Genomic DNA, 27096 nt, shown 5'->3' with positions numbered 1-27096 from the left:
GTGTAGATCTCCATAGGACAAGGTAATTCTGATCAATATTGGCTAAATATAAGCGAAGATAAAAAATTGTAGAGTGGATTTATGAAAATATGTTGACAAATGTTACCTTATCCGAGTGAGATTTACACGGGTATCAAAACGCCGAGGTGGTTTAAGCACGAAACACAGACCTTATTTGACGTAGATCAAGACATTCTCTATGGAAGACATGAACGGTAAAATAACAAAGGAACCTCTCAAGTTCAGCCGCAAGTTATTACAGGAATTATAACGCGTCGACTATTTCTCTCTAAACCATATACCTTTGACTATTACGAGCCTGCTGCTGCCTACCACCCCTCAGTCAGACTGCTCTAACAAATATCAAATCATAGACTTAACTATAATAAACACACAGAAATACGAGCCTTAGTTTCCGGATTTTACCTATCACCTCGGAAAACAAAACGTTTATTCCGTTCCGTATTTTATCTAACGGGTGGCATCCATGAGTCTAAATATTCCTGTTACATTGCACAACCTTCAATGTTATGTCATAATTTTGTAAAATTCTGGCAAATTAGTTTGCGAAGAGCCAGGCGGCCCAAACTGTTGCATATACCCTGACTCTGCGTGCAATGAACGCAAGAGAAGTGACACAATTTCACCTGGTTAATATTGCCTGCTAACCTGGATTTCTTTTAGCTAAATATGCAGGTTTAAAAAAATATTATACTTGTGTATTGATTTTTAAGAAAGGCATTGATGTTTATGGTTAAGTACACATTGGAGCAACGACAGTCGTTGATTATTTTTTATAAAATAAGTTTAATGCTAGCTAGCTACTTACCTTGGCTTACTGCATTCGCGTAACAGGCAGGCTCCTCGTGAGGCAGGTGGTTAGAGCGTTGGACTAGTTAACTATTAAGGTTGCAAGATTGAATCCCCCGAGCTGACAAGATTAAAAATCTGTCGTTCTGCCTCGTTCCTAGGCCGTCATTGAAATTAAGAATGTGTTCTTAACTGACTTGCCTAGTTAAATAAAGATTAAATGAAGGTGTAAAAAAATAGGCAAAATCGGCGCCCAAAAATACAGATTTCCGATTGTTAGGAAAACGAAATCGGCCCTAATTAATCGGTCGACCTCCAGCTCATATACATAGTGGACATGGTTTCTTCAAGACTGGCCCACCAAACTGATTTCCCACGGTATATCAAAGCTCCAGTCTTGTTGAAATGCTTAACATCAAATTACAACACACCAACAATGTGCAGTTCTCCCTACTACTTTGAGGACTCCTGTCTGACCAATCTCTCTCCAGAGTGTGTACGGTATGCATAATGTCAGAGTATGTAGGCCTAACTGAAGGGAAAGCAGTAGCAGATTTATTTATTTTTTAGTGGAGGCCTGCAGCTTGCGGGGACCTGTTGTAGTGGATGGGCGATAGCTGTGTGCTGCAGATGCCCAGTAAAAGACATCGCAGCAACCGATGGCTTGAGCTGGCTGCGCCTCGAGTTTCAGCACCCTCGCTCTCGCAATCCCCACACGAACACAGAAGCTGTAATCAGGCACTGTGACTGGCTACTAGCTCTACTGAGGTATTTTCTAGGTAAATATATATATATATATATTTTTTTTTACTGATAACTGATGTTTGACCACACCTCAAATGACACTCCAGAGTTCAAGATGTGCTATTTTGAATTCCTTAGCTTGAAAACATTTCAATGTACCTTATCCACTCTATACAGAAAATGTGTATGAATTGCAAAGGTCATTTGCCAAGTCCACTCCTATATCTTTGAGTGTCATTTTTCTGTTGGTGTTTTGACCTTACCCTGTCATTTCTTTGGAAGTTGCGTTAGGCCAAAGGTGATGTGTTGTAATATCAATAGTTAAAACGATGTCTTCACTGACAAACAACTGTCGGCGCAGTCAATCTTTCAGATCTGAGATGCCTCAGGAGAGGATTAGCAGAAACTCCACACCTCCGCTGATAACGCGTATCCCAGTACTTTGTCCTGAAAAACTGTTCCTCTCACACAGCTCAGCGCTGATTGCTGTGGCCTTTGTGAGAGCAGTTTGATGATGCAGCATGCCCTTTTTGCGTCTGTCTGCATGGCAGTGAAGCATGACTGACCTTTATATACACACACACACACCTCTGTTGTTGGCCTGAGCTGCAGTTAGTCAGCTAGGGGGCTATCAGACTCATGGTGATGGCTGGTGCCAGGGGAACAGGGTTACACAGGGCCTGGCATTCACTAACATACACGGGCAGGACAGAGAGTACACTCTCTCTCATCGTGCATTTGACTTTAATAGCCTAAGCAATGTCATGTTATGGGTCATTCACTGGTCACTCCTCTGCAAAGGTCCACTAGAATGTGCCAAAGTGCTGTGTCTGAGTGCGGCCAGTAGAGGGTGCTAGAGCACCAGCAGTGAGTTCTTCCTTTTTTTGCCCCAGTATGAATTGGCATATAATATAGCATATGCTTCCTTCTTCCTCTCTTTGAGGTTATCAATGATCTCTAAATGATTTAATAAGTGAAAGAAAGATCTTCCAGGCCCCCAGTATTTATCAAAAATCAACAGTGACCCTAAGTCCATCTTGCCATAACGTTTATGATGATGAAGATTATGACGCTGATGTTGTTTGCTTCCCTTCATACTTCAATGCTCACTGCACACAATTTGGGAAGTAGATGAGACACCAGATTAAGCATTCAATTTGCACTTTCTGAATTCAAGCCCCTCTCTCGCACCCCAGCGTCACTGCCACCTTCCCAAAATAAAACTCCCGACAGACCGACTGAGCTATTGAGATGTTTGGCACCTCCTCTGCCAATCACCTTGTGAATTGTTATTCTAAGTCTTACTGCAGGCATTGAGAAATCTTAAAAGGTGATTTTTATATATATATATATATATACTTCTTCTTTAAGTTCACTAAGGTGAGGGTGTTGATGGATAGTCTTATTTGTGGGGTTTTATGTCGTTATTCAATCTATTGTTGATAGTGGATTCTTGAATATCGCAAAGTCAGCTCCATCCATTCGGGACAGGCTGCTGTACGAATCAAACACGCGCTTGAAAGCGCTATCCAGAAATCCACCGTCTGTAATCGATTTGAAATCTGGCCTTAGTTTGAGTAATACGTAGTGAAGTGGTGGGCATGCAAAGGATTAAGGTACTAGTATGCAGGAGTTATACTGGCTTAGATGTACGGTAGACTAGCCTCTGTGTGTGTGTACGTGTGCGTACAGTACTTGCAGATGTATGACTAGGCTGTGTGTGTGTGTGTGTGTGTGTGTGTGTGTGTGTGTGTGTGTGTGTGTGTGTGTGTGTGTGTGTGTGTGTGTGTGTGTGTGTGTGTGTGTGTGTGTGTGTGTGTGTGTGTGTGTGTGTGTGTGTGTGTGTGTGTGTGTGTGTGTGTGTGTGTGCAGATGTATGACTAGGCTGTGTGTGTGTGTGTGCATACATACAAATGTATGACTAGGCTGTGTGCATTTATGATGTGTGTGTGTGAGTACATTACCGGTCAAAAGTTCTAGAACACCTACTCATTCCAGGGTTTTCTTTATTTGTACTATTTTCTGCATTGTAGAATAATAGTGAAGACATAACTATGAAATAACACATACAGAGTCATGTAGTAACCCAAAAAGTTTTTAACAAATCAAAATGTATTTTAGATTTGAGATTCTTCAAATAGCCACCCTTTGCCTTCATGCAGCATTGCACACTCTTTGCATTCTCTCAACTACATTTGAAGTCGGAAGTTTACAAACACCTTGGCTAAATGCATTTAAACTCAGTCTTTCACAATTCCTGACATTTAATCCTACTAAAAATCCCCTGTCTTAGATCAGTTAGGATCACCACTTTATTTTAAGAATGTGAAATGTCAGAATAATAGTAGAGTGATTTATTTCAGCTTTTATTTCTTTCATCACATTCCCAGTGGGTCAGAAGTTTACATACACTCAATTAGTATTTGGTAGCATTGCCTTTAAATTGTTTAACTTGGGTCAAACATTTCAGGTAGCCTTCCACAAGCTTCCCACAATAAGTTGGTGAATGTTGGCACATTCCTCCTGACAGAGCTGGTGTAACTGAGTGAGGTTTGTAGGCCTCCTTGCTCGCACATGCTTTTTCAGTTCTGCCCACTCATTTTTTATAGGGTTGAGGTCAGGGCTTTGTGATGGCCACTCCAATACCTTGACTTTGTCCTTAAGCCATTTTCCTGACTGGTGTCTTGAGATGTTGCTTCAATATATCCACATAATTTTCCTCCCTTATGATGCCATCTATTTTGTGAAGTCCACCAGTCCCTCCTGCAGCAAAGCACCCCCACAACATGATGTTGCCACCCCCGTGCTTCACGGTTGGGATGGCTTGCAAGCCTCCCCCTTTTTCCTCCAAACATGATGACATGATGATGGTCATTATGGCCAAACAGTTCTATTTTTGTTTCATCGGATCAGAGGACATTTCTCCAAAATGTACAATCTTTGTCCCCATGTGCAGTTGCAAACCGTAGTCTAGCTTTTTCTATGGCGGTTTTAGAGCAGTGGCTTTTTCCTTGCTGAGCGGCCTTTCAGGTTATGCCGATATAGGACTCGTTTTAGTGTGGATATAGACACTTTTGTACCTGTTTCCTCTAGAATCTTCACAAGGTCCTTTGTTGTTCTGGCAATGATTTGCACTTTTCGCACCAAAGTACATTTATCTCTAGGAGACGGAACGCATCTCCTTCTTGAGCGGTATGACCGCTGCGTGGTCCCATGGTTTTTATTCTTGCGTACTATTGTTTGTACAGGTGAACGTGATGCCTTCAGGCATTTGGAAATTGACGTGTTGAGGTCCCCAATTTATTTTTCTGAGTTCGTGGCTGATTTCTTTAGATTTTCCCATGATGTCAAACAACGAGGTAGGCCTTGAAATACATCCACAGGTACACCTCCAATTGACTCAAATTATGTCTATTAGCCTATCAGAAGCTTCTAAAGCCATGACATAATTTTCTGGAATTTTCCCAGCTGTTTAAAGGCACAGTCAACTTAGTGTATGTAAAACCTCTGACCCACTGGGATTGTGATACAGGGAAATAATCTGTCTGTAACAAATTGTTGGAAAAATGACTTGTGTCATGCACAACCAACTTGCCAAAACTATAGTTTAACAAGAAGTTTGTGGAGTGGTTGAAAAACAAGTTTTAATGATTCCAACCTAAGTGTATGTAAACTTCCGACTTCAACTGTAGCTTCATGACGAAGTCATCTGGAATGCATTTCAATTAACAGGTGTGCCTTAAGTTAATTTGTAGAATTGATTTCCTTCTTAATGTGTTTGAGCCAATCAGTTGTGTTGTGACAAGGTAGGGGTGGTATACAGAAGATGGCCCTATTTGGTAAAAGACCAAGTCCATATTATGGCAAGAACAGCTCAAATAAGCAAAGAGAAATGACACGAGTATCATTACTTTAAGATGAAGGTCAGTATGGCAGCATGCCCTTTTTGTGTCTGTCTGCATGGCAGCGAAGCATGACTGACCTTTATATACACACACACACACACACCTCTGTTGTTGGCCTGAGCTGCAGTTAGTCAGCTAGGGGGCTATCAGATTCAGTCAAGGTCAGTCAATCTAGAAAATTTCAAGAACTTTGAAAGTTTCTTCAAGCTCAGTCACCAAAACCATCAAGCGCTATGATGAAACTGGCTCTCATGAGGACCACCACAGGAATGGAAGGAGAGGATAAGAGGATAAGTTCATTCAAGTTACCAACCTCAGAAATTGTAGCCCAAATAAATACTTCAGAGTTCAAGTAACAGACACACCTCAATATTGACTGTTCAGAGGAGACTGCGTGAATCAGGCCTTCATGGTGGTTTCTTTGCAGCAATTCGACAACTAAAGGACACCAATAAGAAGAGAATTGCTTGGGCAAAGAAACACGAGCAATGAACATTAGACCGGTGGAAATGTGTCCTTTGCTCTGGAGTCCAAAATGGAGATATGTAGCTCCATCCGCTGTGTCTTTGTGAGATGCTGTGTGGGTGAAAGGATGATATCCGCATGTGTATTTCCCACCGGAAAGCATGGAGGAGGTGGTGTTAGGGTGTGGGGCTGCTCTGCTGGTCACACGGTCTGATTTAATTTATTTTAACCAGCATGGCATCCACAGCATTCTGCAGTGATACGCCATTCCATCTGGTTTACGCTTAGTGGGACGATCATTTGTTTTTCAACAAAACAATCACCCAACACCTCCAGGCTGTGTAAGGCCTATTTGACCAAGAAGGAGAGCGATGGAGTGCCGCATCAGGTAACCTGACCTCAACCCAATTGAGATTGTTTGGGTTGAGTCGTCCCACAGACTTAAGGAAAAGGAGCCAACAAGTGCTGAGCATTTGTGGGCGCGCCTTCACGACTGCTGGTAAAGCATTCCAGGTGAAGCTAGTTGAGAGAATGCCCAGAGTGTGCAAAGCTGTCATCAAGGCAAAGGGTGGCTACTTGAAGAATCTCAAATATAACATGTTTTTTGATGTAACACTTTTTTTTGGTTACTACATGATTCCATATGTGTTATTTCATCGTTTCAATGTCTTCATTATTATTCTACAACGTAGAAAATAGTAAAAATAAAGAAAAACCCTTGAATGAGTAGGTGTCCTAAAACGTTTGACCGGTAGTGTACATGCATACAGTACATGCAGATGAATGACTTGGCTGTGTGTGTGTGTACATGCAGATGTATGTCAAGGTTCTATTTGTAACGTGTGTGTGTGTGTTCTGCCAGTGGCTCACGCCTGCTGCAGCCGGCCCAGGTGTGTGACATCTTGAAGGGACTGATAATGGTGCTGTGCTACTCCATGATGCACTACGTGGACTACAGCATGATGTACCACCTGATCCGGGGACAGTCCGTCATCAAACTCTACATCATCTACAACATGCTGGAGGTACAATGGGTTGGATTCAGAGCTGTTGTAGGAATGTGATCTAAAGGGTCCCCTCTATATAGCTTCCACTGATCCAGTCGTGTAAGGCCTATGTCAAGGAAAATCTATTGTTGTTGGCTGAAGTATTTGATTAGGGCCTCGGGATACCCTGTTTCATCTGAAATGGAGCAGGTGATATGTTATTAGGGGGAAAAACGAGTTGTAGCTGGCGTAAAAAGACGCTTGAGTGGAGTTCCTGCTTTCAGCGGGAATGGATGCGAGGTTGAATTAGCTGTATCCCTGAACCGGATATATCCGGTTGTTGGTAACTCCGCTAAGGATGTGCCGATATAAAACATACAATTTTGTTTTGTCATAGACTCAAGTCACGTCAATCAAGACTGTTCTCTCTGCTACCGGACGGCAAGCGGTACTGGAGTGCCAAGTCTTGGTCCAAAATGCTCCTTGACAGAATGACTATTTACATTGACCCACTCCCCCTTTGTTTTTACACTGCTGCTACTCACTCTTTATCATCTATGCATAGTCACTTTACCCCTACCTACATGTACAAATGACCTTGACTCACCTGTACCCCCGCACATTTACTCAGTACCGGTAACCCTTCATATATCCTTGTTATTGTTATTTAATTATGTGTTTATTTTTACTTTTTATTTTTTTATTTAGTCAATTATTTTCTTAACTTGTTTCTTAACTTATTTCTTGAACTGCACTGTTGGTTGAGGGCATATAAGTAAGCATTTCACCATTATCAGTCCCTTCAAGATGTCCCACAACACCTGTTGCATTCGACACATGTGACATAAAATTTGATTTGAGAAGTGACACACAGTCAAGCGCTGGTAATCTGTCATAGTCTATCACCCGTTGTATCACTTATACGAGGTCGCAAGTCACATCATTAACCCATGCTGAACTTGACTTGAACTACTTGCCGTCCCTGTTTAGGTAGCCGACAGGCTGTTCTCGTCGTTTGGCCAAGACATCCTTGACGCTCTCTACTGGACGGCCACAGAGCCCAAAGAGAGGAAGAGAGACAGCATAGGAGTCATCCCCCACTTCCTCATGGCTGTATTCTACGTCTGTATCCTTCATGGAGAACTAGGAAATGCACACAGGAAGAACTCTACTGTAGGAATTTGTGACACCTCAACTTCCATCACCTTACAGGCGTCACTTTTTTTAGTTAGTGTTGTTGTTTCTTTGATGATGTGTCAGTAATTTGAGTCCACACACGCTCTCACTCAAACACCCAGCCCTTTACTGCAGCGGATGCTGTTGCCACCATGTTCAGTGTTTTCCTGAGCCTCTGTCTCCAGTCCTGCATGCCATCCTCATCATGGTCCAGGCGTCAACGCTCAACGTGGCTTTCAACTCTCACAATAAGTCTCTGCTCACCATCATGATGTCCAACAACGTGAGTGTGCACACACTCAGAGACACACACACACACACACAGACACACACACACACACACACACACACACACACACACACACACACACACACACACACACACACACACACACATGTAATCGGAAAATGTAGAGGACACTCAAATATATTTTCCTGTATTTCCTGCATGTACAGTTTGTGGAGATCAAAGGAAGTGTGTTCAAGAAGTTTGAGAAGAACAACCTCTTTCAGATGTCCAACAGTGGTAAGTTACTGCCATAGGCATTACACTGTACATCTTAAATTGTGATATGGACATTTATTTTTAACACCATTTCTCTGATTCAAAACGCTCTACATGTTAGACAGTATTTTTCTATGCGATGGGTTAAGCCTTCTTCTCTCTCTCTCTCTCTCTCTCTCTCTCTCTCTCTCTCTCGTCCTTTTTGAAGCGGCAATCGGAGCTGTTTATTCAGCTTTGATAACACGAAAGAAATGCGCCATAGATTTAAATGCATTCTGAACTCTTCCTCTTTGTGCCTGCGGGCTGCATGTTTTCATCTTTGTTGCTGTCATTCTGCAGGAATGCAAGGACCTGAAAATAAGCTTTAATCATTTCCTATTTCCCCCCTCTTGCAATTTGCTTGTGTCTTTGAAGATCCAGTCTGTTTAGCAAGTTACACTTACTTCCAAACCACACAGATTTCCGACGAATAGGATATTTATGCCAAATGATGTATGTAGATTTGAAAGTACATGGAACAAATGACTGCCCTTTTTTGTCGATATTACATAGAATCATGTACCAACATAACTAAGTATTAGCTAGCTACGAATATGTATGTATTTGCATTTTAGATATCAAGGAACGGTTCACCAGCTACGTACTCCTTCTCATCGTCTGCCTCAGGAACATGGAGCAGTTCTCATGGAGCCCAGGTAACCAACATGCAAAGGGAATTCTTGGATCCATTTTATTGTGTTCACAGGAACGGGTGATTTAGTTGTTTTTTTTACCCCCGTTTTTCTCGCCAATATCGATCTTGTCTCATCGCTGCAACTCTCCAACGGGCTTAGGAGGCGAAGGTCGACGTGTTGGAGGAAACAGTGTTCACCTGACTAAAGCCTGCAGGCACCCAGCCCGCCACAAGGAGTCGCTAGAGTGCGATGAACCAAACCCTTCCCTAAAGCGGATGACACTGGGCTAATTGTGCGCCCCCTATGGGAATCCCCGATCACAGCCGGTCGTGATACAGCCCGTGAGCGAACCCGGGTCTGTAGTGACGCCTCTAGCACTATGATGCAGTGCCTTAGACCGCTGTGCTCAGGAGGCCCACAGTTTGCTGCTACTGCTGCCATTGAAAAAGTAATCACCCTGATCCTTGGTGCCCTTTTTAAAGCTGTTCCATTCAACCCCTAGTGGATAAGACATTGTGATGATGATAGTGCAGCCTTACTCTCATCATCATCCATCCTATATGACAGCTCTCTTAATACAGTCAGCTGGCCTGACAGATTTGGAATGTCAGTAACGGTGATGATGCTAATGTCGTACTCTGACCGGGTCTGAGCCTTATGGCGTAACCTAGACCTCATCCAAAACCATTTTGGGCAGACTTGCACCGCATGGATATGAAGATTGTATTTTATCTTGTGTTCGAGTCGAATCCACCACTGTTTAACTTATTGTACTCAGCCTAAAACAATATATGATTAAACCAAGAAATCATTAAATGTACAATTTGAGTCAATTAAAAAGAAAGTCCAGACATTCGGTGAGGTAAAGAAAGAATGGTGTATATTTTAGAAATTCACTTCACAAGTCAGTTGTCTTGTCTCCAGATCATCTCTGGGTGTTGTTACCTGATGTCTTCATGGTGATCGCCTCCGAGATCGCAGTGGACGTCATCAAACACGCCTTCATCACCAAGTTCAACGAGATCACGGCAGATGTAAGGATCACACGGATGATGACTAATGATTCGATGAGTTGCCGATAAATGAACTGAAAACCTTTCATTTCGCACACAGTCGCACACCAAGAGGGAACGGTGTATTTTGAGGTCAATCCCATTTTTAATTCACCCACTTCAAGGAATTAATTGAAATTCACAGTTCGCAAATAAAACAATCCCCATTAGGAATACATTGCACTTTTGAAAGTCTTGAATAAGAATTTCAATTAATCTACTGAATAAATTGATTAAGAAAACACATTTCCCTCTGGGTGTGTGACTGTGAAATGTATGTTCACTGGAGAGGGTCTGCTTCGTTCATGTTTGAAGGATTACACCATGGTTGGCCCTGTTTTTATGTACAGCGTGGGACTGTTGTTTAGGTTGCCTCCCACACTGCTGTGTGCCTCAATCTCTGTAGCGTGCCACGAGTCCCTCCGCTCCCCTCTGCCATCTTTCTAAATCACAACACATTATGCCCCAATAGGGCTACTGGGCTAGCAACGTCGTCATCCTCAGCCACAACAACGAGCTGTCCCACTGTCAGTCATGACCCATTCCCAGCTCTTGTGTGGCGAGAAACCTTGCCTAAGACCTGAAGGCATTAGATCGAAGGGCTGACAGTCTTAGGAGATGCGGGTTTGAATTCAGTCGGGATACATTGGTGCTGTTTATTCCGCGAGGAGGGGTTGGTCATAGGGGGGAGGAGTGTAATGGCGGCAGGTTTGGTGAACCATTCTCTCGCGTGACCTGAAAACTGCCTAGGCTTTAGCTCAGCCGGCTGACACGGTCTTCAAATCCAGTCGGTCATACTCACTTGTGGTCCAGTCTTTATCGTATCTGTGTTTTTCTGCAGAGCCATGGCAGATGGTTACAAGCTTCATATCAAACAACCGTAGTGATACATTCTAATAATGAACGTCTCTGTGATGATAACATGGCTGTTTTGTATCCCCAGGTATACAGTGAATACAGAGCCAGCCTGGCCTTCGATCTCGTCAGCTGTCGGCAGAAAAACGTACGTAGCATCTCTCGAACACCGTGATTAGGCATCCAGCTCCACTGTCCCTACAGTTTCAATCAATGTTTTTTCTTCTTTATCCGCTGCTGTAGTTGATGTGTGGTTGAGGCTTGTTTTTGTCAATGGGCAGGCCTGCACAGACTACAGCGATTCCGTAGCCAGGAGAATGGGCTTCATTCCTCTTCCTCTTGCAGTCCTGGTAAGATCAACCTTGTACACCAGTCCAATGCAGTGGTTCCCCTTCCATGATATGTAGATGGGCAGTGTGTTTTAAGTGGGCACTAATTATATGCTTTTGATTGACATCAATAAAAAATGCAATCAACTAAACAGTTCCGTCTTGTATAACGTTGTTTATTAGTTGCACGACAATGTAGTTGACATAACTACATTTTGTTGTCTTGATTTTTATTTCTGATTAACTGTAACGTGTGACAGTGTTTCTGCTGAAGCTTTTTCGATTTTGTAATTGACAGCTAATCCGAGTGGTGATGAGTTCAGTGAATGTACAGGGAGCCCTGTCCTACTCCTGTGTGTTCCTCTTTTACATGGGGTAAGACTCCAATCCAGTTCTTATTCTTTGTCATGTTCGATGATTTTCAATTACATAGCATCCCTTCCACGAGTTTCATAGACAAACCGGATGCGTCAGTCCCGCAACGGCTAGCGTTGTTTGCGAGCATAGCATTCACGCGTTATCCTATGCGTATTTAAATGGAGCGCCTCTGATGTCCGTGCCGGACTATTCCCATTGAGTTACTTTAGCATGGGTCTTCACGTTAGCCCTCTGCTTAGGCTTAGTTGGGGCTTTTTTTTTTCTCTTCACCCTCCATCTTTTCTTCTTCTTTTTTTCCACCCTGTGGGTATAAACCACTGAGCAATTAGCCTGAGGTGGAATACAACGTTGTCATCTCCAGTGCCCCCCCCCACCCCCTTTTTATTATTATTATATAATAGCTGTATTCCCAACAGACCCTGGTATCTGTGAAAAGACCACAGTCCAGCTTCCAAAAGCCTCGGAGGGGGGGGGGGGGGGGGGGCATTTGGTCCACAGACCTAAATGTGGCTGTCTCTTTCGATCGTATTTCAAATGCATCATAAGCTTTAGATATGCCGAAACCCTATTACGTTCCTGGAGCTGTTTCTATCCATGAACTGAGCGTTATAACCCTTCATACATAGTGTGTGGTATATGGCTGCTTTGTGGGTAGTGTTGCTATTCCCTAATGCGCAGGGCTCTACACAGACCTTTTCTAAGTTAAAAAATAAATGTAAAAAATGTAAAAAGGCAAACACTAAGAAATTTAGGAGCACAATGAAAATCATTTGAGGTATTAAAACTGGAACCCTTTATTTTTGTAGGCCCACTGGTGTTGCTAAATAGAAATTCCAGGTTGCACAGCTAAATATTTAGAGAATAATATGGTCACATGCGAGTAATATGGTCGCACTGTAGAGCCCTGATATGGTGAGATCGAGAAACTTTTGAATTGGCCATTAAAATAATATATATATATATATATTAAATATGTGCCATACCAGTATACCTTATAGTATACAGTATATAGTATACCTATATCAAATCTAGACCTGTTCACAATGGGGGGGGGGGGCGAAGACAAATGACTATACTGTAGTCTGCTTCTCTTCTCACTTTCACCTTGGATATCATTACTTGTCTTTTCCCTGTGTAGAATGGTGACCCTGAAAGTGCTTAACAGTATTGTGCTGCTGGGGAAGTCGTGTGTGTACGTGAAGAGAGCCAACATGGAGGACAAGCTGTTTGAAAAGCCCCCCACAGCCGTCCCCGGGAAGACGCCCAGTCGAACCAGCAAGACATCCAGGTGTACTGCCCCCTCAGGTACCCAGTGACAGACAATACCATTGTATTTATATTAATTTACCTTAATTTTTCCAGGCGAGGGAACATCTTCTCATTTATAATAATGAATAGGGAACAGGTAAAAACCTTGCATGAGACCATGAAGACTTGTGTTACCTCCCTAAGCCTTTCGCTCAGCGGGCTAACACAATCTTAAGGCATGAAGAGGACCCAGATTAGAACCCAGTCAGTCACATACAGCCTACCCAGCCTCAATAAGACACTCAATTACTCATTCTTCTGAGCAATCCCAGCTTGTCAAACCCAGCCTCAAGCAAGCAGATGCGTATTTCCCACTCGGGTCATTGACCCCCCGCATCGCCACACGCGCACGCACCTCTCCTTCATCCACATCAAAATTGCCACTGAAATTCAAAACTGAAACTGCTGCTAGGATGCGCATGACCGAGATAAATTGTGTGTGTGTGTGTGTGTGTGTGTGTGTGTGTGTGTGTGTGTGTGTGTGTGTGTGTGTGTGTGTGTGTGTGTGTGTGTGTGTGTGTGTGTGTGTGTGTGTGTGTGTGTGTGTGTGTGTGTGTGTGTGTGTGTGTGTGTGTGTGTGTGTAGCTTCAGTTTATTTTCTCCAGCATGGCAGACGATCCCGCTGAGAGCATTAGCGCGACAAGTGACACCACGTCACGTCAAAGCTTTTCTCACTCCTGTATTTTTACAGAGTTTTCAGGCAAAATAATCAGTGCCAATGCATATCAGGTGGGGTCAGAAAGTCACGGAATGCTTGCGCTGCTATTCTTAATTAGCCCATCTGTAACTGTACTGGACCCAACCCAGCTGTCTCTTCTGGGCTGCATTCATTAGTGCACGCCGTAGCAAAACGTTTTGCCTTGGAAAATGAATATGAGCTTCTCTTATTGGACGAGTTCAGGTAGTCACACCCTGTTTTAGTCCGTTTCATTCTGTTTGGTGCCTATTGAATACCTCCCTGGCGAAATAGGTTACTTTTAGCCCCCTGATTCCAATGGATTCCTTAACTATATTAACAGACTACATTGCCTCGTTCTTCATAACGATTTGGTTCTAATTGGAGGTGCCATATGTTTAAAGTGCCTATGGAAAGTTTTCAGACCCCTTGACTTTTTCCACATTTTATAAAGTTACAGCCTTATTCTAAAATTTTATTTAAAAAATATATATATATTTAATCCCATCATCAGTCTACACACACAATACCCCATAATGACAAAGCAAAAATAGGTTTGGAAATGTTTGCGATTTTATTTCAAATAAAAAACAGAAATCACATTGACAAAAGTATTCAGACCTTTTACTCAGTACTTTGTTGAATCGCGTTTGGCAGCGATTACATCCTTGAGTCTTCTAGGGGATGACGGTACAAGCTTGGCACACGTGTATTTGGGGAGTTTCTCCCATTCTTCTCTGCAGATCCTCTCGAGCTCTTGTCAGGTTGGATGGGGAGCGTTGCTACAGCTCTCCAGAGATGTTTGATCGGGTTCAAGTCCGGGCTCTGGCTGGGCCGCTCAAGGACATTCAGAGACTTGTCCTGTTGGAAGGTGAACCTTTGCCCCTGTCTGAGTGTTCTGAAGCAGGTTTTCATCAAGGATCTCTCTGTACTTTGCTCCGTTCATCTTTGCCTCGATCCTAACTAGTCTTCCAGTCCCTGCCGCTGAAAAACACCCCCACAGCAGGATGCTGCCACAACCATGCGTCAGGGATGGTGCAAGGTTTTCTCCAGACGTGACGCTTGGCATTCAGGCCAAAGAGTTGAATCCTGGTTTCATCAGACCAGAGAATCTTGTTTCTCATGGTCTGAGAGTCTTTAGGTGCCTTTTGGCAAACTCCATGCGTGCTGTCTTGTGCGTTTTACTGAGTAGTGGCTTCTGTCTGGCTGCTCTACTATAAAGGCATGATTGGTGGAGTGCTGCAGAGATGGTTGTCCTTCTGGAAAGCTTCTTCCATTTAAGAATGATGGATGCCACTGTGTTCTTGGGGACCTTCAATGCTGCAGACATTTTTTGGTACCCTTCCCCAGTCCCCAATTCCTAATTACATGGTTATACCACTGGTTCAGTACCACAATGCATTTTCTAAAGTAGGCCTGCTGTATCCCATGCTCATGTGTTGTTGCCTTTAGAGGAACACACATTTATTTCATGCATTCTGGGGAATACACACACGATTTGCTGCTCGCCTGGTGAAGTCTAATTTGCAACACACTCTTTTATATGCAAGTGAAGCATGTCGGCGCCTTAGGCAAATGGCTTTCTCCATAGAGTAGTAACCCATGTGCTGATATGCCTCTTCTACTTCACTCAACTTTATTTGAATTTATACAACGGGTGGGTCTAATCCTGAATGCTGATTTGGTTAAAAGCGCATTCCAGCTGGTGTCTATTCCACAAGTTACCACCGGCTAAATCTATTTACTATGTTCTATCTCACTGCGCAATCCACTGTCTCATCAGCCCAGGCAGGGAAGTTATAAACTTGATCTCCACTATAAAAAGCATGATTCATTGCTTACTATCTATGTGTGAGTGTTACTTACCGTTAGTGTTGCTAACTTTTCTCAAATTACCAAGTATTGTTTGTTTGTGTTAAATCTACCTCTCTCTCTGTCTCATTTGCCTCATCAGGTGATCTGTCAGGGGATCCGTGGTCTGAGCGGTCTCCATCCACTCCTTCCTGCACCTCCATCCCCCCCTCCTCCTCTGTCACCACCCAGCCTACTCCCACCGTCATCCCCACCCCACAGGCAGAGACTGTGGCCACTCCCACCACTTCCCCCACCACCACCCCAACCAGACCCTCCACCAGCCCAGAACCGGACCCTGACACCCTCACCCCCTCGCCCCCTGCCACTCCCGAGCAGAAGGAGGGGGATGGGACAGAGGGCACAGAGCTCAAGCACAGGACCCCTAAAAAGGACCTGCTGGACGTAGACCGCTTCACGATATGCGGAAACCGCATTGATTGACCCCTCTGAGCCCTTCCATTGACCTTTGACCCCCCCCCCTTCCCCCGATAGCCTCTCAGGAGAGGCGGTGAGCAAGACGCACCTCAGCACTTCTGCTCTCTTAGCGAAATCCAGTGGAAGCAGTGTATATTTATTAAGTTAGACATACAGTAAGTTATTGTGGACTCTGGGACATGCTGTTTAATTTAAGTTGACTTGCTGTTTTTCGTCTGCTGGGTTTGGGGCTCGACAAAGAGAACTACAGTTGGTTGAGCAACCGAAGACTGCCAGAGGAATTGTTGTTTTCATGACAACCTAGTTGTCTGTACCAATGATGTATATAAACCCTGGATTGCTTTATATTGGCCATTGAGAAGCTTTGAAGCCACCGGTCGGCCATATTCGCACTCCCCAGTATTACAATTCAATGTTTCAAGGACAAAATAACATTTATATAAGTGTTTTGTTGTTATAGTGGGGACAATTACATTTAGTAGTAAAAATAAATGTTTTAATAGTATAATATAAATACAAGTATGCATTAAGATGTCTAATAGAATAAATGTGTAAAAAAAACGAATGAAGACATTAATACATTTCTATAGCTTCTAAAATCTATTTTACAATGGAGGAGGAGTACCAAGATGGCTGCACGATGGCTTCAGTACAGCACCCCATTCCAGTCATCCAGGATGCTAGATACACTGTGTGTGTGTGTGTGTGTGTGTGTGTGTGTGTGTGTGTGTGTGTGTGTGTGTGTGTGTGTGTGTGTGTGTGTGTGTGTGTGTGTGTGTGTGTGTGTGTGTGTGTGTGTGTGTGTGTGTGTGTGTGTGTGTGTGTGTGTGTGTGTGTGTGTGTGTGTGTGTGCGAACATGGACCATGAGACATTGGTGCCCTTCTCAGATACACAGCAAAAGAGGAACAAAGTTATCTGTCAATGTTCTACCGTTTTATTTGGACATATTGGACAAAAACGACTGATTAGCTATTTGCTCATCAAAAAGCTTTACCCAGTTTATTGGAATTTTGCAGGATAAAAATCACTACTGGTATGAGCTCCATTTGGTCGTGTAAAGAACATCTCCACAGAAGTGAGATTTTTTTTTTAGACATCTTTCTTTTACAGATATTTTAATCTCATTCAATTTGACTTAAAAATAATATTTGATGGTTATTTGTTTGCCATTCCCGCACGTATTACTCATAATACATATTGCCTTTGGGGAAAAGTTCATACTAGCATTTTATGATGGCAAGAATCCCTAGTTTGCGCTGATGAAACGTTACCGTATTGTCTTAATTAAATATGCTACAGATGACAGGGTTTGGAGCTATTTCTCTTCATTTGACGCTCATGCAATGTTTTAATTACTATTGTAATAAGGATCTATTTTTGGAGCTGCCAGTTGTAATATTTTATAGTATTTTTGCGCATGGAACTTCCACTGAACTCTCTCCAAGGGTCACTTTTTGTAGTGTTCTTATGCAAGCAATGATGGAAAACTGTCCACTTTAATCTCATCTGTTTGGTTCATAACTTCACCGTGATATGAAATGGCCCTCTTTGGGATGATGATAATGATGATAAATAAATGAAAGTTATTTTGCAATTGTGGTGGCAATATCCAACAAGAACTGAGTGAGAGGGGAATCTCTCGGCCAATTGTCTCCTCAGGTGCTCCCTGGTCCGAGCGAAGCCCCTCCACTCCCCCTGCACCTCCATCCCCTTCTGTCACCAGCCCGCCCACCCCTTCCCCCGCCCTCACCATTGGAATGATGATTTTTCCATTGATGAATGAACATGGGGAGACCCTTTGTAGAGTAGATGTTATTTTTCAGTTGAGGTAATCTGACGGTCACACTCGCACCATGGGTGACCTCACCTTCTACAGACGGGGCGATGACTCAGGTTTTGTAAATCCACCCCCAGCCAAGCACGTCTTAGAGGGCTAAGCGTCTTACCTCGCAGGCTGAGCCGGCCCTAGCTCTCTCTCCTCTCTCAGGCTTCCAAGAAGCCGTTCCCTGGTAGAAGTAGTCTGGCTGGAGCCTGTCTAGTGACACGAAGCATTAAATGTACAGGCTCACTCTCGGGTTGTGTTTTAACAACTAGCGTTCACATAACTCCTACCCTAACCATATATACTGAACAAAAATATAAACATAACAATTTCAACAAGTTACAGTTATAAGGAATTCAGTCCGTTTAAATAAATTCATTAGGCCCTAATCTATGGATTTGACATGACTTGGCAGGGGCGCAGCCATGGATGGGTCACATGGGAGCCAGGCCCAGCCAATCAGAATTAGTTTTCCCCACAAAAGTGCTTCATTACGGACAAGCTGGATGGTGAAGAAGCTGGATGTGGAGGTCATGGGCTGTTGTGGTTACACGTGATCTGCAGTTGTGAGGCCAGTTAGAATACTGCCAAATTCTGTAACACAGCATAGGAGGCATATTATGGTAGAGAAATGAACATGTAATTCTCTGCCAACAGCTCCGGTGGACATTCCTGCAGTCAGTATGCCAATTGCACGCTCCCTCAAAACGTGAAACATCTGTGGCATTGTGTTGTGACAAAACTGCACATTTTAGATTGGCCTTTTATTGTCCACAGCACAAGGTGCACCTGAGTAATGATTATGCTGTTTAATCAGTTTCTTCACATGCCACACCTGTCAGGTTGATGAATTATCTTGACAAAGGAGAAATGCTCACTAACAGGGATGTAAACAAATTTGTACAAAACATTTGAGAGAAATAAGATTTTTGTGCAAATGGTACATTTCTTGGATCTTTTATTTCAGCTTATGAAACATGGGACCAACACTTTACATGTTGTGTTTATATTTTTGTTCAGTATATGTAAATTAACGTAACATGTTCCTTACGTTTTTGTTCATACACGCACACACAGTATTTTTGTGTCCAAAAAGTTTGATCCAGAACCGAGGACAATCAGACCCAAACTCAAATGGATGCAACGACAACTAGACCTGACCCATAACCTAGTGGGTCAGGATCTAGACCAGACCCGAGTGACAAAAAATGTGTTTTATCAGCCAAGTTGCTCTGCTGGTTAACTAATAGGTCTTTGTATGTTGGCTATGTCTTCTATAAGTCAATAAATTCACCTTATTAGCGTAAAATAAATAGGCGATAGGCTATGCAGGACCCGAGGGAAAATATTGGGTGTATTCCGGGTCGGGTGGAACCGTGAAGACCTCTAGCACACCTTGTGGTTTTTGATTGAATGTAGAACTATGTGTTGACATCTTTATGAGGCATAATTGTGAGGAAACAGGCTAAGTCGTAGTGAATGAGGATGCATGGAAATGTTGTCTAAAACAACTTGAAAGGATGAACGTACATATATCTGATCAAAGGCTGAACTGTTTCTCATCCCAATGGGAGTCTTCTGGCAGGGTCTCCCTCAAACACCTAGGAGGAATCCAGCTACTGTACATAATCCCATTTAATAAGCATGGCATTTTGTGCATTTCCTTTTTTTCCATCGACAGATCATAATGCAGCAAAGGAAAGGAAAGCGCTGACAAAATCCCCACATTTACCTGATGTGAAGTGAAAACATTGTGACTGTAGTTGCTCAACATTGACCCCTTGTGTTTGGCTACTCTGGGACCACATTTAAAATAGAACTCATATCCCTATTCAAAGGGTTTTTCCATTCACCTGATCTGGTTTGCCTCCCTCAGTGCGGATCTAATGTGTTGTGAATGCGCTGAAGGAAGGCGTTCTGTAGCCCTGATGAAAGGCCTTCCCACATGAAACCTGTCCAAAGGGGCCCTGACCCGCCACATTCTTGGAAATCAACAAGGACCGTATTGTGCGTGGCAATGCTGGGTGCTTCGAGGTCAGCAGAGGTTGTGGTCCCAAAGTATTTTGTGTCTACCCTCTGGAGGTGGGGGGCAGGGTCAGAGTCCGGGAGGACATTGAACACCTGTGTTGGGGGGGGTTCAAGACAGTTTGGCATCTGTTTATCTGAAAGTTGACACCTTAGTAGGCTGCACAGTCAAAAAAGCATACTCTAATCATTTTTATCTTAATATAGTCATTTTATTGGTGCAATAAACTGTTCTGAGAAGGGTAACTGACTAAAGGAACGAGAGAGAGCCCATTTTAGTGTGCCACAGCAGTATGGCAGGCTACTGTACATCTCAAAACAAATTATAGGCCTATATTCAGGAAAATCACGCACCCCAAAAATCGGAGGGGGCACAAAGTATGTAACGTGAGAATGGCTGGAGGGTGATCCTGAGGGGGGATCGGCCCCCTATCCGTAAATTGGATCATTTTTCATATACCTGAAACAGCTTTTTTTTGCTGCAATCTAGAGCCATAATCGTTATGATTAATCTATGTAAAAATGTATATATAGATATTTTTACTTTTCTGCATATCTAAGCGTACCTCTTGAGTTGTCTGTATCTGACTGGTAGTTTTTTTAAGACGCTGCATTTTTAAAACGCTAAAGCTGCATCTCTGCAAAAAAATATGGGTAAAAAATTGAAAGGAATGTGAGTCTTATTCAGTAAATTTAGTAATTGCTTACTTTCCTCATGTCTACCAACCTTGCCAGCAGGCATGCCATCTTAGATGGTAAAACAAGCTAACCACTCTAACTTGATTGGTAGCCTGAAATGGCTACTTGGTAGTTAGTTATGAGGTTGGGAGTTTGGGCAACTTCAAATTGCTAGGTGGCTAGTAGTATTACAGAAAAACAAAAATATTTAATATATATAGTACCAGTCAAAAGTTTGGACACACCTAGTCATTCAAGGGTTTTTCTTTATATTGAATGTTTTCTTAACTGTAGAATAATAGTGAAGAGTGTGCAAACTTGTGTGCAAAGGGCGGCTACTTTGAAGAATCTAAAATCTAAAATATATTTTGGTTTGTTTTACAGTTGTTTGATTACTACATGATTCCATATGTGTTATTTTGTCGTTTTGATGACTTCACTACTTTGTATGTGAACAGGAGAAATCTCAGGGGTCACCTGTCCCTGTTCCCCCTATGGGCATGACACCTCTGCCTATATTCATGTTCCATCTTTTCAATAATAATCTTCCAGTGTATCCTCCTTCCCTAACCTGATGAGGACTGCTTCCCATTGGAATTGTGTCGGGGGGCCCGACGATACCCTCGGACAGGGCCAACCAGGCAGGACATAACCCCGCCCACTTTGCCAAAGCACAGCCTCCACTCCACTAGAGGTATATCTTCAAACCACCAGCTTACTACCCTGAGACAAGGCTGAGTAGAGCCCACAAAGATCTCCCCCACTGCACGAGCCCGAGGGGGGCGCCAACCCAGACAGAAAGATCACGTCAGTGACTCAACCCACTCAATTGACGCACCGGTAAGCCAGTGACTCAGCCCCCGTAAAAGGGAATCCCAGTGAAGAAAAGGGAACCGGCCAGGCAGAGACAGCAAGGGCGGTTCGTTGCTCCAGTGCCTTTCCATTCACCTTCACCCCTCTGGGCCAGACTACACCCTACTGACCTACTGAAGAGATGAGAAAGCCCTGCCTCCAGCTGTTTGCTTAGAAATTCTAGGGACAATAAGGAGGCCTGCGTCTTGTGACCGTAGCGTACGTGTAGGTATGTACAGCAGGGCCAAATGGGAGAGATAGGTAGGAGTATGCCCATGTAATGCTTTGCAGTAAAACCTTGAAATCAGCCCTAGTATTAACAGGAAGTCAATGTAGAGAGGCTAGCACTGGAGTAATATGATCAAATTGTTTGGTTCTAGTGAAGATTCTGGCAGCCGTGTTTAGCAATAACTGAAGTTTATTTAGTGCTTTAATCTAGAAGTGACAAAGCATGGATTCATTTTTCTGCATCATTATTGGACAAAAAGTTTCTTATTTTTACAATGTTACGATGATGGAAAAAAGCTGTCCTTGAAGTATTCTTGATATGTTCGTCAAAAGAGAGATCAGGGTCCATAGTAACGCCGAGGTCTTTCACAGATTTGTTTGGGACGACTGTACAACCATGAAGATTAATTGTCAGATCCAACAGAAGATATCTTTGTTTCTTGGGACCTAGAACTAGCATCTCTGTTTTGTCCGAGTTTAAAAGTAGAAAATGTGCCGCCATCCACTTCCGTATGTCTGAAACACATGCTTCCAGGGAGGGTAATTTTGGGGCTTCACCGTGTTTCATCGAAATGTACAGCTGTGTGTCGTCTGCATAGCAGTGAAAGTTAACATTATGTTTCCGAATGACATCACTAAGAGGTAAAATATATAGTGAAAACAATAGTGGTCCTAAAACGGAACATTGAGGTACACTGAAACTTACCACAAAGACCACAGAGACAAACTGATGTTTCCGACAGATAAGATCTAACCCAGGCCATAACTTGTCCGTGAAGACAATCTCTCCAAAAGAATGTGGTGATTGATGATGTCAATAGCAGCACTAATGTCTAGGGGCACGAGGACATATGCAGAGCCTTGGTCTGATGCCATTATTGACCACCTTCACAAGTGCAGTCTTAGTGCTATGGTGGTGTCTAAAACCAGAATGGAGCATGTATTATACATTGTTTGTCTTCAGAAAGGCAGTGAGGGCCTGTTTTTTAACCTCAATTCAGAGGCCAGGTCTTAAATGACGGGACCAGACCCGCTCGTACACGATTTGTCTGGCGTACGATCTCCAGATGGCAGAGACGGGTATTTTAGATCCTGGTTCGAAGGACCAATTATTAAAGGAATTAAATTACTCTATGTTTTAATACCCAATTGAAATGAAACACTCTGTCAATTCATAAGTATTTGTAAGACCCTTATTCTATAATAATGGACAGAGCCTAGTCTTAAAGTCAATCAGCAGAGTTTATTCACAAGAGTACTGAACATGATACAGGTTACCACAGGTTATAAACTGAAAAGGACATCATTAGTTCCAGTACCAACCCGTCTCTTCTCCCACCCTGGTACAAAGGCAGTATCTCAAGCATTCCCACTTCCGTCTCCCTACCAATTTAATATAATTTATGAGCCAAGGTCTTCTCGTGTAGATAAGCATTCTAGCCAGTCTGAAGATATCGTTCATTCATTTCTACCAAGGAACAGACAGTCATTGTCCTAACTCTTGACCACATATACACACGTTATATTCAGCACTGGGATCAAGAAAGAAAACTCATACATATACAGCAACATAATAGCATTCGGATTAGTACATATACAGTAACATAATAGTATTCTGATTAGTCATTCCTGATTGAAATGTATACATAATTTGTCATCATTGATAAAAGAAAATCCCTTAATTAACACTGTGCTACAGCTTTTTCAAAATGTTTTCAGAGGAAGGGGAGATTCGATAAAGGCTGATAGATTTTTATATTTCTGGGTCAAGATTTGGCTTTTTGAAAGAAATGCTTCATTACTGCCACTTTTAGTGAGTTTGGTACAGGGAGCTGTTTATTGTGTTCAACATAGGAGGGCCAAGCACAGGAAGCAGCACTTTCAGTAGTTTAGTTGGAATAGGGTCCGGTATGCAGCTTGAAGGTTTAGAGGCCATGACTATTTTCATCAATGTGTCAAGAGATATAGGATTAAAAAACTTGAGTGTCTCCCTGGATCCTAGGTCCTGGCAATGTTGTGCAGACTCAGTACAACTGAGCTTTGGAGAAATATGCAGAATCAAATTTGCTCTCTAATGATCAAGATCTTTTCGTCAGAGGTTCATGAATTTATCACTGCTGAAGTGAAAGCCATCCTCTGTTGGGGAATGCTGCTTTTTAGTTAGCTTTTTGACAGTATCAAAAATACATTTTGGATTGTTCTTAATAAGTTAGAAAAATAGGATGATCGAGCAGCAGTGAGGGCTCTTGCGTGGTATTGTATTTCCAAGCTAGTTGGAAGCCTTCCAGTATGGTGGGGCGTCATTTCGTTCCAATTTTCTGGAAGCTTGCTTCAGGGCTCGGGTATTTTCTGTATACCAGGGAGCTAATTTCTTAAGAACGATTTTTGTTTTTAGGGGTGCAATTGCATCTAGGGTATTACGCAAAGTAAAATTTAGTTCCTCAGTTGAGGTAGGATAAGGGAGGTAAGGCAATAAATAGGCCATAGTGGCAAATAAATTGCAAATATAACAAGTATACACTGGAGGGAGAGATGTGAAGAAGATGAGTGTGCAGGTAGCTCAGTTGGTAGAGCATGGCGCTTGTAACGCCAGGGTAGTGGGTTCGATTCCCGGGACCACCCATACGTAGAATGTATGCACACATGACTGTAAGTCGCTTTGGATAAAAGCGTCCGCTAAATGGCATATATTATTATTATTATTATTATTATTATTATTATATATTAGAGATACTGAGGTGCAAAGGAGCAAAATAAATTAAATAAATAGTATGGGGATGAGGTAGTTGGATGGGCTATTTACAGATAAGCTATGTACAGGTGCAGTGATCTATGAGCTGTTCTGACAGCTGGTGCTTCAAGCTAGTGAGGGAGACATGAGTCTCCAGCTTCAGTGATATTTGCAGTTTGTTCCAGTATTTGGCAGCAGAGAACTGGAAGGAAAGGTGGCCAAACAAGGAACTGGCTTTGGGGGTGACCAGTGAAATATACCTGCTGGAGCGCGTGCTATGGGTGGGCGCTGCTATGGTGACCAGTGAGCTGAGATAAGGCGGGGCTTTACCTAGCAAAGACTTATAGATGACCTGGAGCCAGTGGGTTTGGCGATGAATATGAAGCGAGGGCCAGCCAACGAGAGCATACAGGTCGCAGTGGTGGGTAGTATATGGGGCTTTGGTAACGTAATGGATGGCACTGTGAAACTGCATCCAATTTTCTGAGTAGAGTGTTGTGGGCTATTTTGTAAATGACATTGCCGATGTTGAGAATAGATTGGATAGTCAGTTTTACGAGGGTATGTTTGGCAGCACGAGTGAAGGATGCTTTGTTACGAAATAGGAAGCCAATTCGAGATTTAATTTTGGATTGGAGATGCTTAATGTGAGTCTGGAAGGAGAGTTTACAGTCTAACTAGATACCTAGGTATTTGTAGTTGTCCACATATTCTAAGTCAGAACCGTTCAGAGTAGTGATGCTGGACAGGAGGGCGGATGTGGGCAGCGATCGGTTGAAGAGCATGCATTTAGTTTTACTTGCATTTAGGAGCAGTTGGCGGCCACGGAAGGAGAGTTGTATGGCATTGAAGCTCGTCTGGAGGTTAGTTAACACAGTATGAAGGGCCAGAAGTATACAGAATGGTGTTGTCTGCCGAGACGTGGATCAGAGAATCACCAGCAGCAAGAATGACATCCTTGATGTATACAGAGAAGAGAGTTGGCCCGAGGATTGAACCCTGCAGCACCCCTATAGAGACAGCCAGAGGCCCGGACAACAGGCCCTCCGATTTGACACACTGAACTCTGTCTGAGAAGTAGTTGGTGAACCAGGCGAGGCAGTCATTTGAGAAACCAAGGCTGTTGAGTCTACCGATAAGAATGTGGTGATTGACAGAGTTGAAGGGTCGATGAATACAGCTGCACAGCTGTCTTATTATCGATGGCGGTTATGATATTGTTTAGGACCTTGAGCTTGGCTGAGGTGCACCCATGACCAGCTCAAAAACCAGATTGCATAGTGGAGAAGGTACGGTGGAATTCGAAATGTTCGGTGATCTGTTGGTTAACTTGGCTTTAGAAGACCTTAGAAGGCAGGGTAGGATAGATATAGGTCTGTAGCAGTTTGGGTTTAAAGTGTCTCCCCCTTTGAAGAGGGGGATGACCGTGGCAGCTTTCCAATCTTTGAAATCTCAGACGATACAAAAGAAAGGTTGAACAGGCAGGTAGTAGCGGTTTAAACAATTTTGGCGGATAATTTTAGAAAGAGAGGGTCCAGATTGTCTAGACCGGCTGATTTGTAAGAGTCCAGATTTTGCAGTTCTTTCAGAACATCAGCTATCTGGATTTGGGTGAAGGAGAAATGGGGGAGGCTTGGGAAAGTTGCTGTGGGGGGCGCAGGGCTGTTGACCGGGGTAGGGGTAGCCAGGTGGAAAACATGGCCAGCCATAGAAAAATGTGTGTTGAAATTCTCAATTATAGTTGATTTAACAGTGGTGACAGTGTTTCCTAGCCTCAGTGCAGTGGGCAGCTGGGAGGAGGTGCTCTTATTCTCCATGAACTTTACAGTGTCCCAGAACATTTTGGAGTTTGTGCTACAGGATGCAAATTTCTCTTTGAAAAAGCTAGCCTTTGCTTTCCTAACTGCCTGTGTACAGTGCCTTGCGAAAGTATTCGGCCCCCTTGAACTTTGCGACCTTTTGCCACATTTCAGGCTTCAAACATAAAGATATAAAACTGTATTTTTTGTGAAGAATCAACAAGAAGAGGGACACAATCATGAAGTGGAACGACATTTATTGGATATTTCAAACTTTTTTAACAAATCAAAAACTGAAAAATTGGGCGTGCAAAAGTATTCAGCCCCTTTACTTTCAGTGCAGCAAACTCTCTCCAGAAGTTCAGTGAGGATCTCTGAATGATCCAATGTTGACCTAAATGACTAATTATGATAAATACAATCCACCTGTGTGTAATCAAGTCTCCGTATAAATGCACCTGCACTGTGATAGTCTCAGAGGTCCGTTAAAAGCGCAGAGAGCATCATGAAGAACAAGGAACACCCCAGGCAGGTCCGAGATACTGTTGTGAAGAAGTTTAAAGCCGGATTTGGATACAAAAAGATTTCCCAAGCTTTAAACATCCTAAGGAGCACTGTGCAAGCGATAATATTTAAATGGAAGGAGTATCAGACCACTGCAAATCTACCAAGACTTGGCCGTCCCTCTAAACTTTCAGCTCATACAAGGAGAAGACTGATTAGAGATGCAGCCAAGAGGCCCATGATCACTCTGGATGAACTGCAGAGATCTACAGCTGAGGTGGGAGACTCTGTCCATAGGACAACA

The 27096-nt window shown here is 43.0% G+C and overlaps 1 protein-coding gene across 1 annotated transcript in view; it reads left to right on the top strand.

The window, feature by feature from the left end:
* LOC124011239 (transmembrane anterior posterior transformation protein 1 homolog) overlaps positions 1–16964 on the top strand; it is a 37548-nt gene extending 20584 nt beyond the window's left edge. Inside the window, exons 4-14 of the mRNA XM_046324397.1 lie at positions 6787–6949; positions 7901–8036; positions 8272–8369; positions 8543–8612; positions 9206–9286; positions 10190–10299; positions 11261–11320; positions 11454–11522; positions 11800–11876; positions 13018–13184; positions 15818–16964. Of these exons, the coding sequence (XP_046180353.1) occupies positions 6787–6949; positions 7901–8036; positions 8272–8369; positions 8543–8612; positions 9206–9286; positions 10190–10299; positions 11261–11320; positions 11454–11522; positions 11800–11876; positions 13018–13184; positions 15818–16158 (1372 nt within the window). The 3' untranslated portion in view covers positions 16159–16964. The remainder of the gene's footprint in view (positions 1–6786; positions 6950–7900; positions 8037–8271; positions 8370–8542; positions 8613–9205; positions 9287–10189; positions 10300–11260; positions 11321–11453; positions 11523–11799; positions 11877–13017; positions 13185–15817) is intronic.
* Positions 16965–27096: the final 10132 nt, after the last annotated feature.

The sequence above is a fragment of the Oncorhynchus gorbuscha genome, linkage group LG23 (genome assembly GCF_021184085.1).
Source record: "Oncorhynchus gorbuscha isolate QuinsamMale2020 ecotype Even-year linkage group LG23, OgorEven_v1.0, whole genome shotgun sequence".
Lineage (NCBI taxonomy): Eukaryota > Metazoa > Chordata > Actinopteri > Salmoniformes > Salmonidae > Oncorhynchus > Oncorhynchus gorbuscha.
This window is presented reverse-complemented; position numbering and strand designations above follow the sequence as displayed.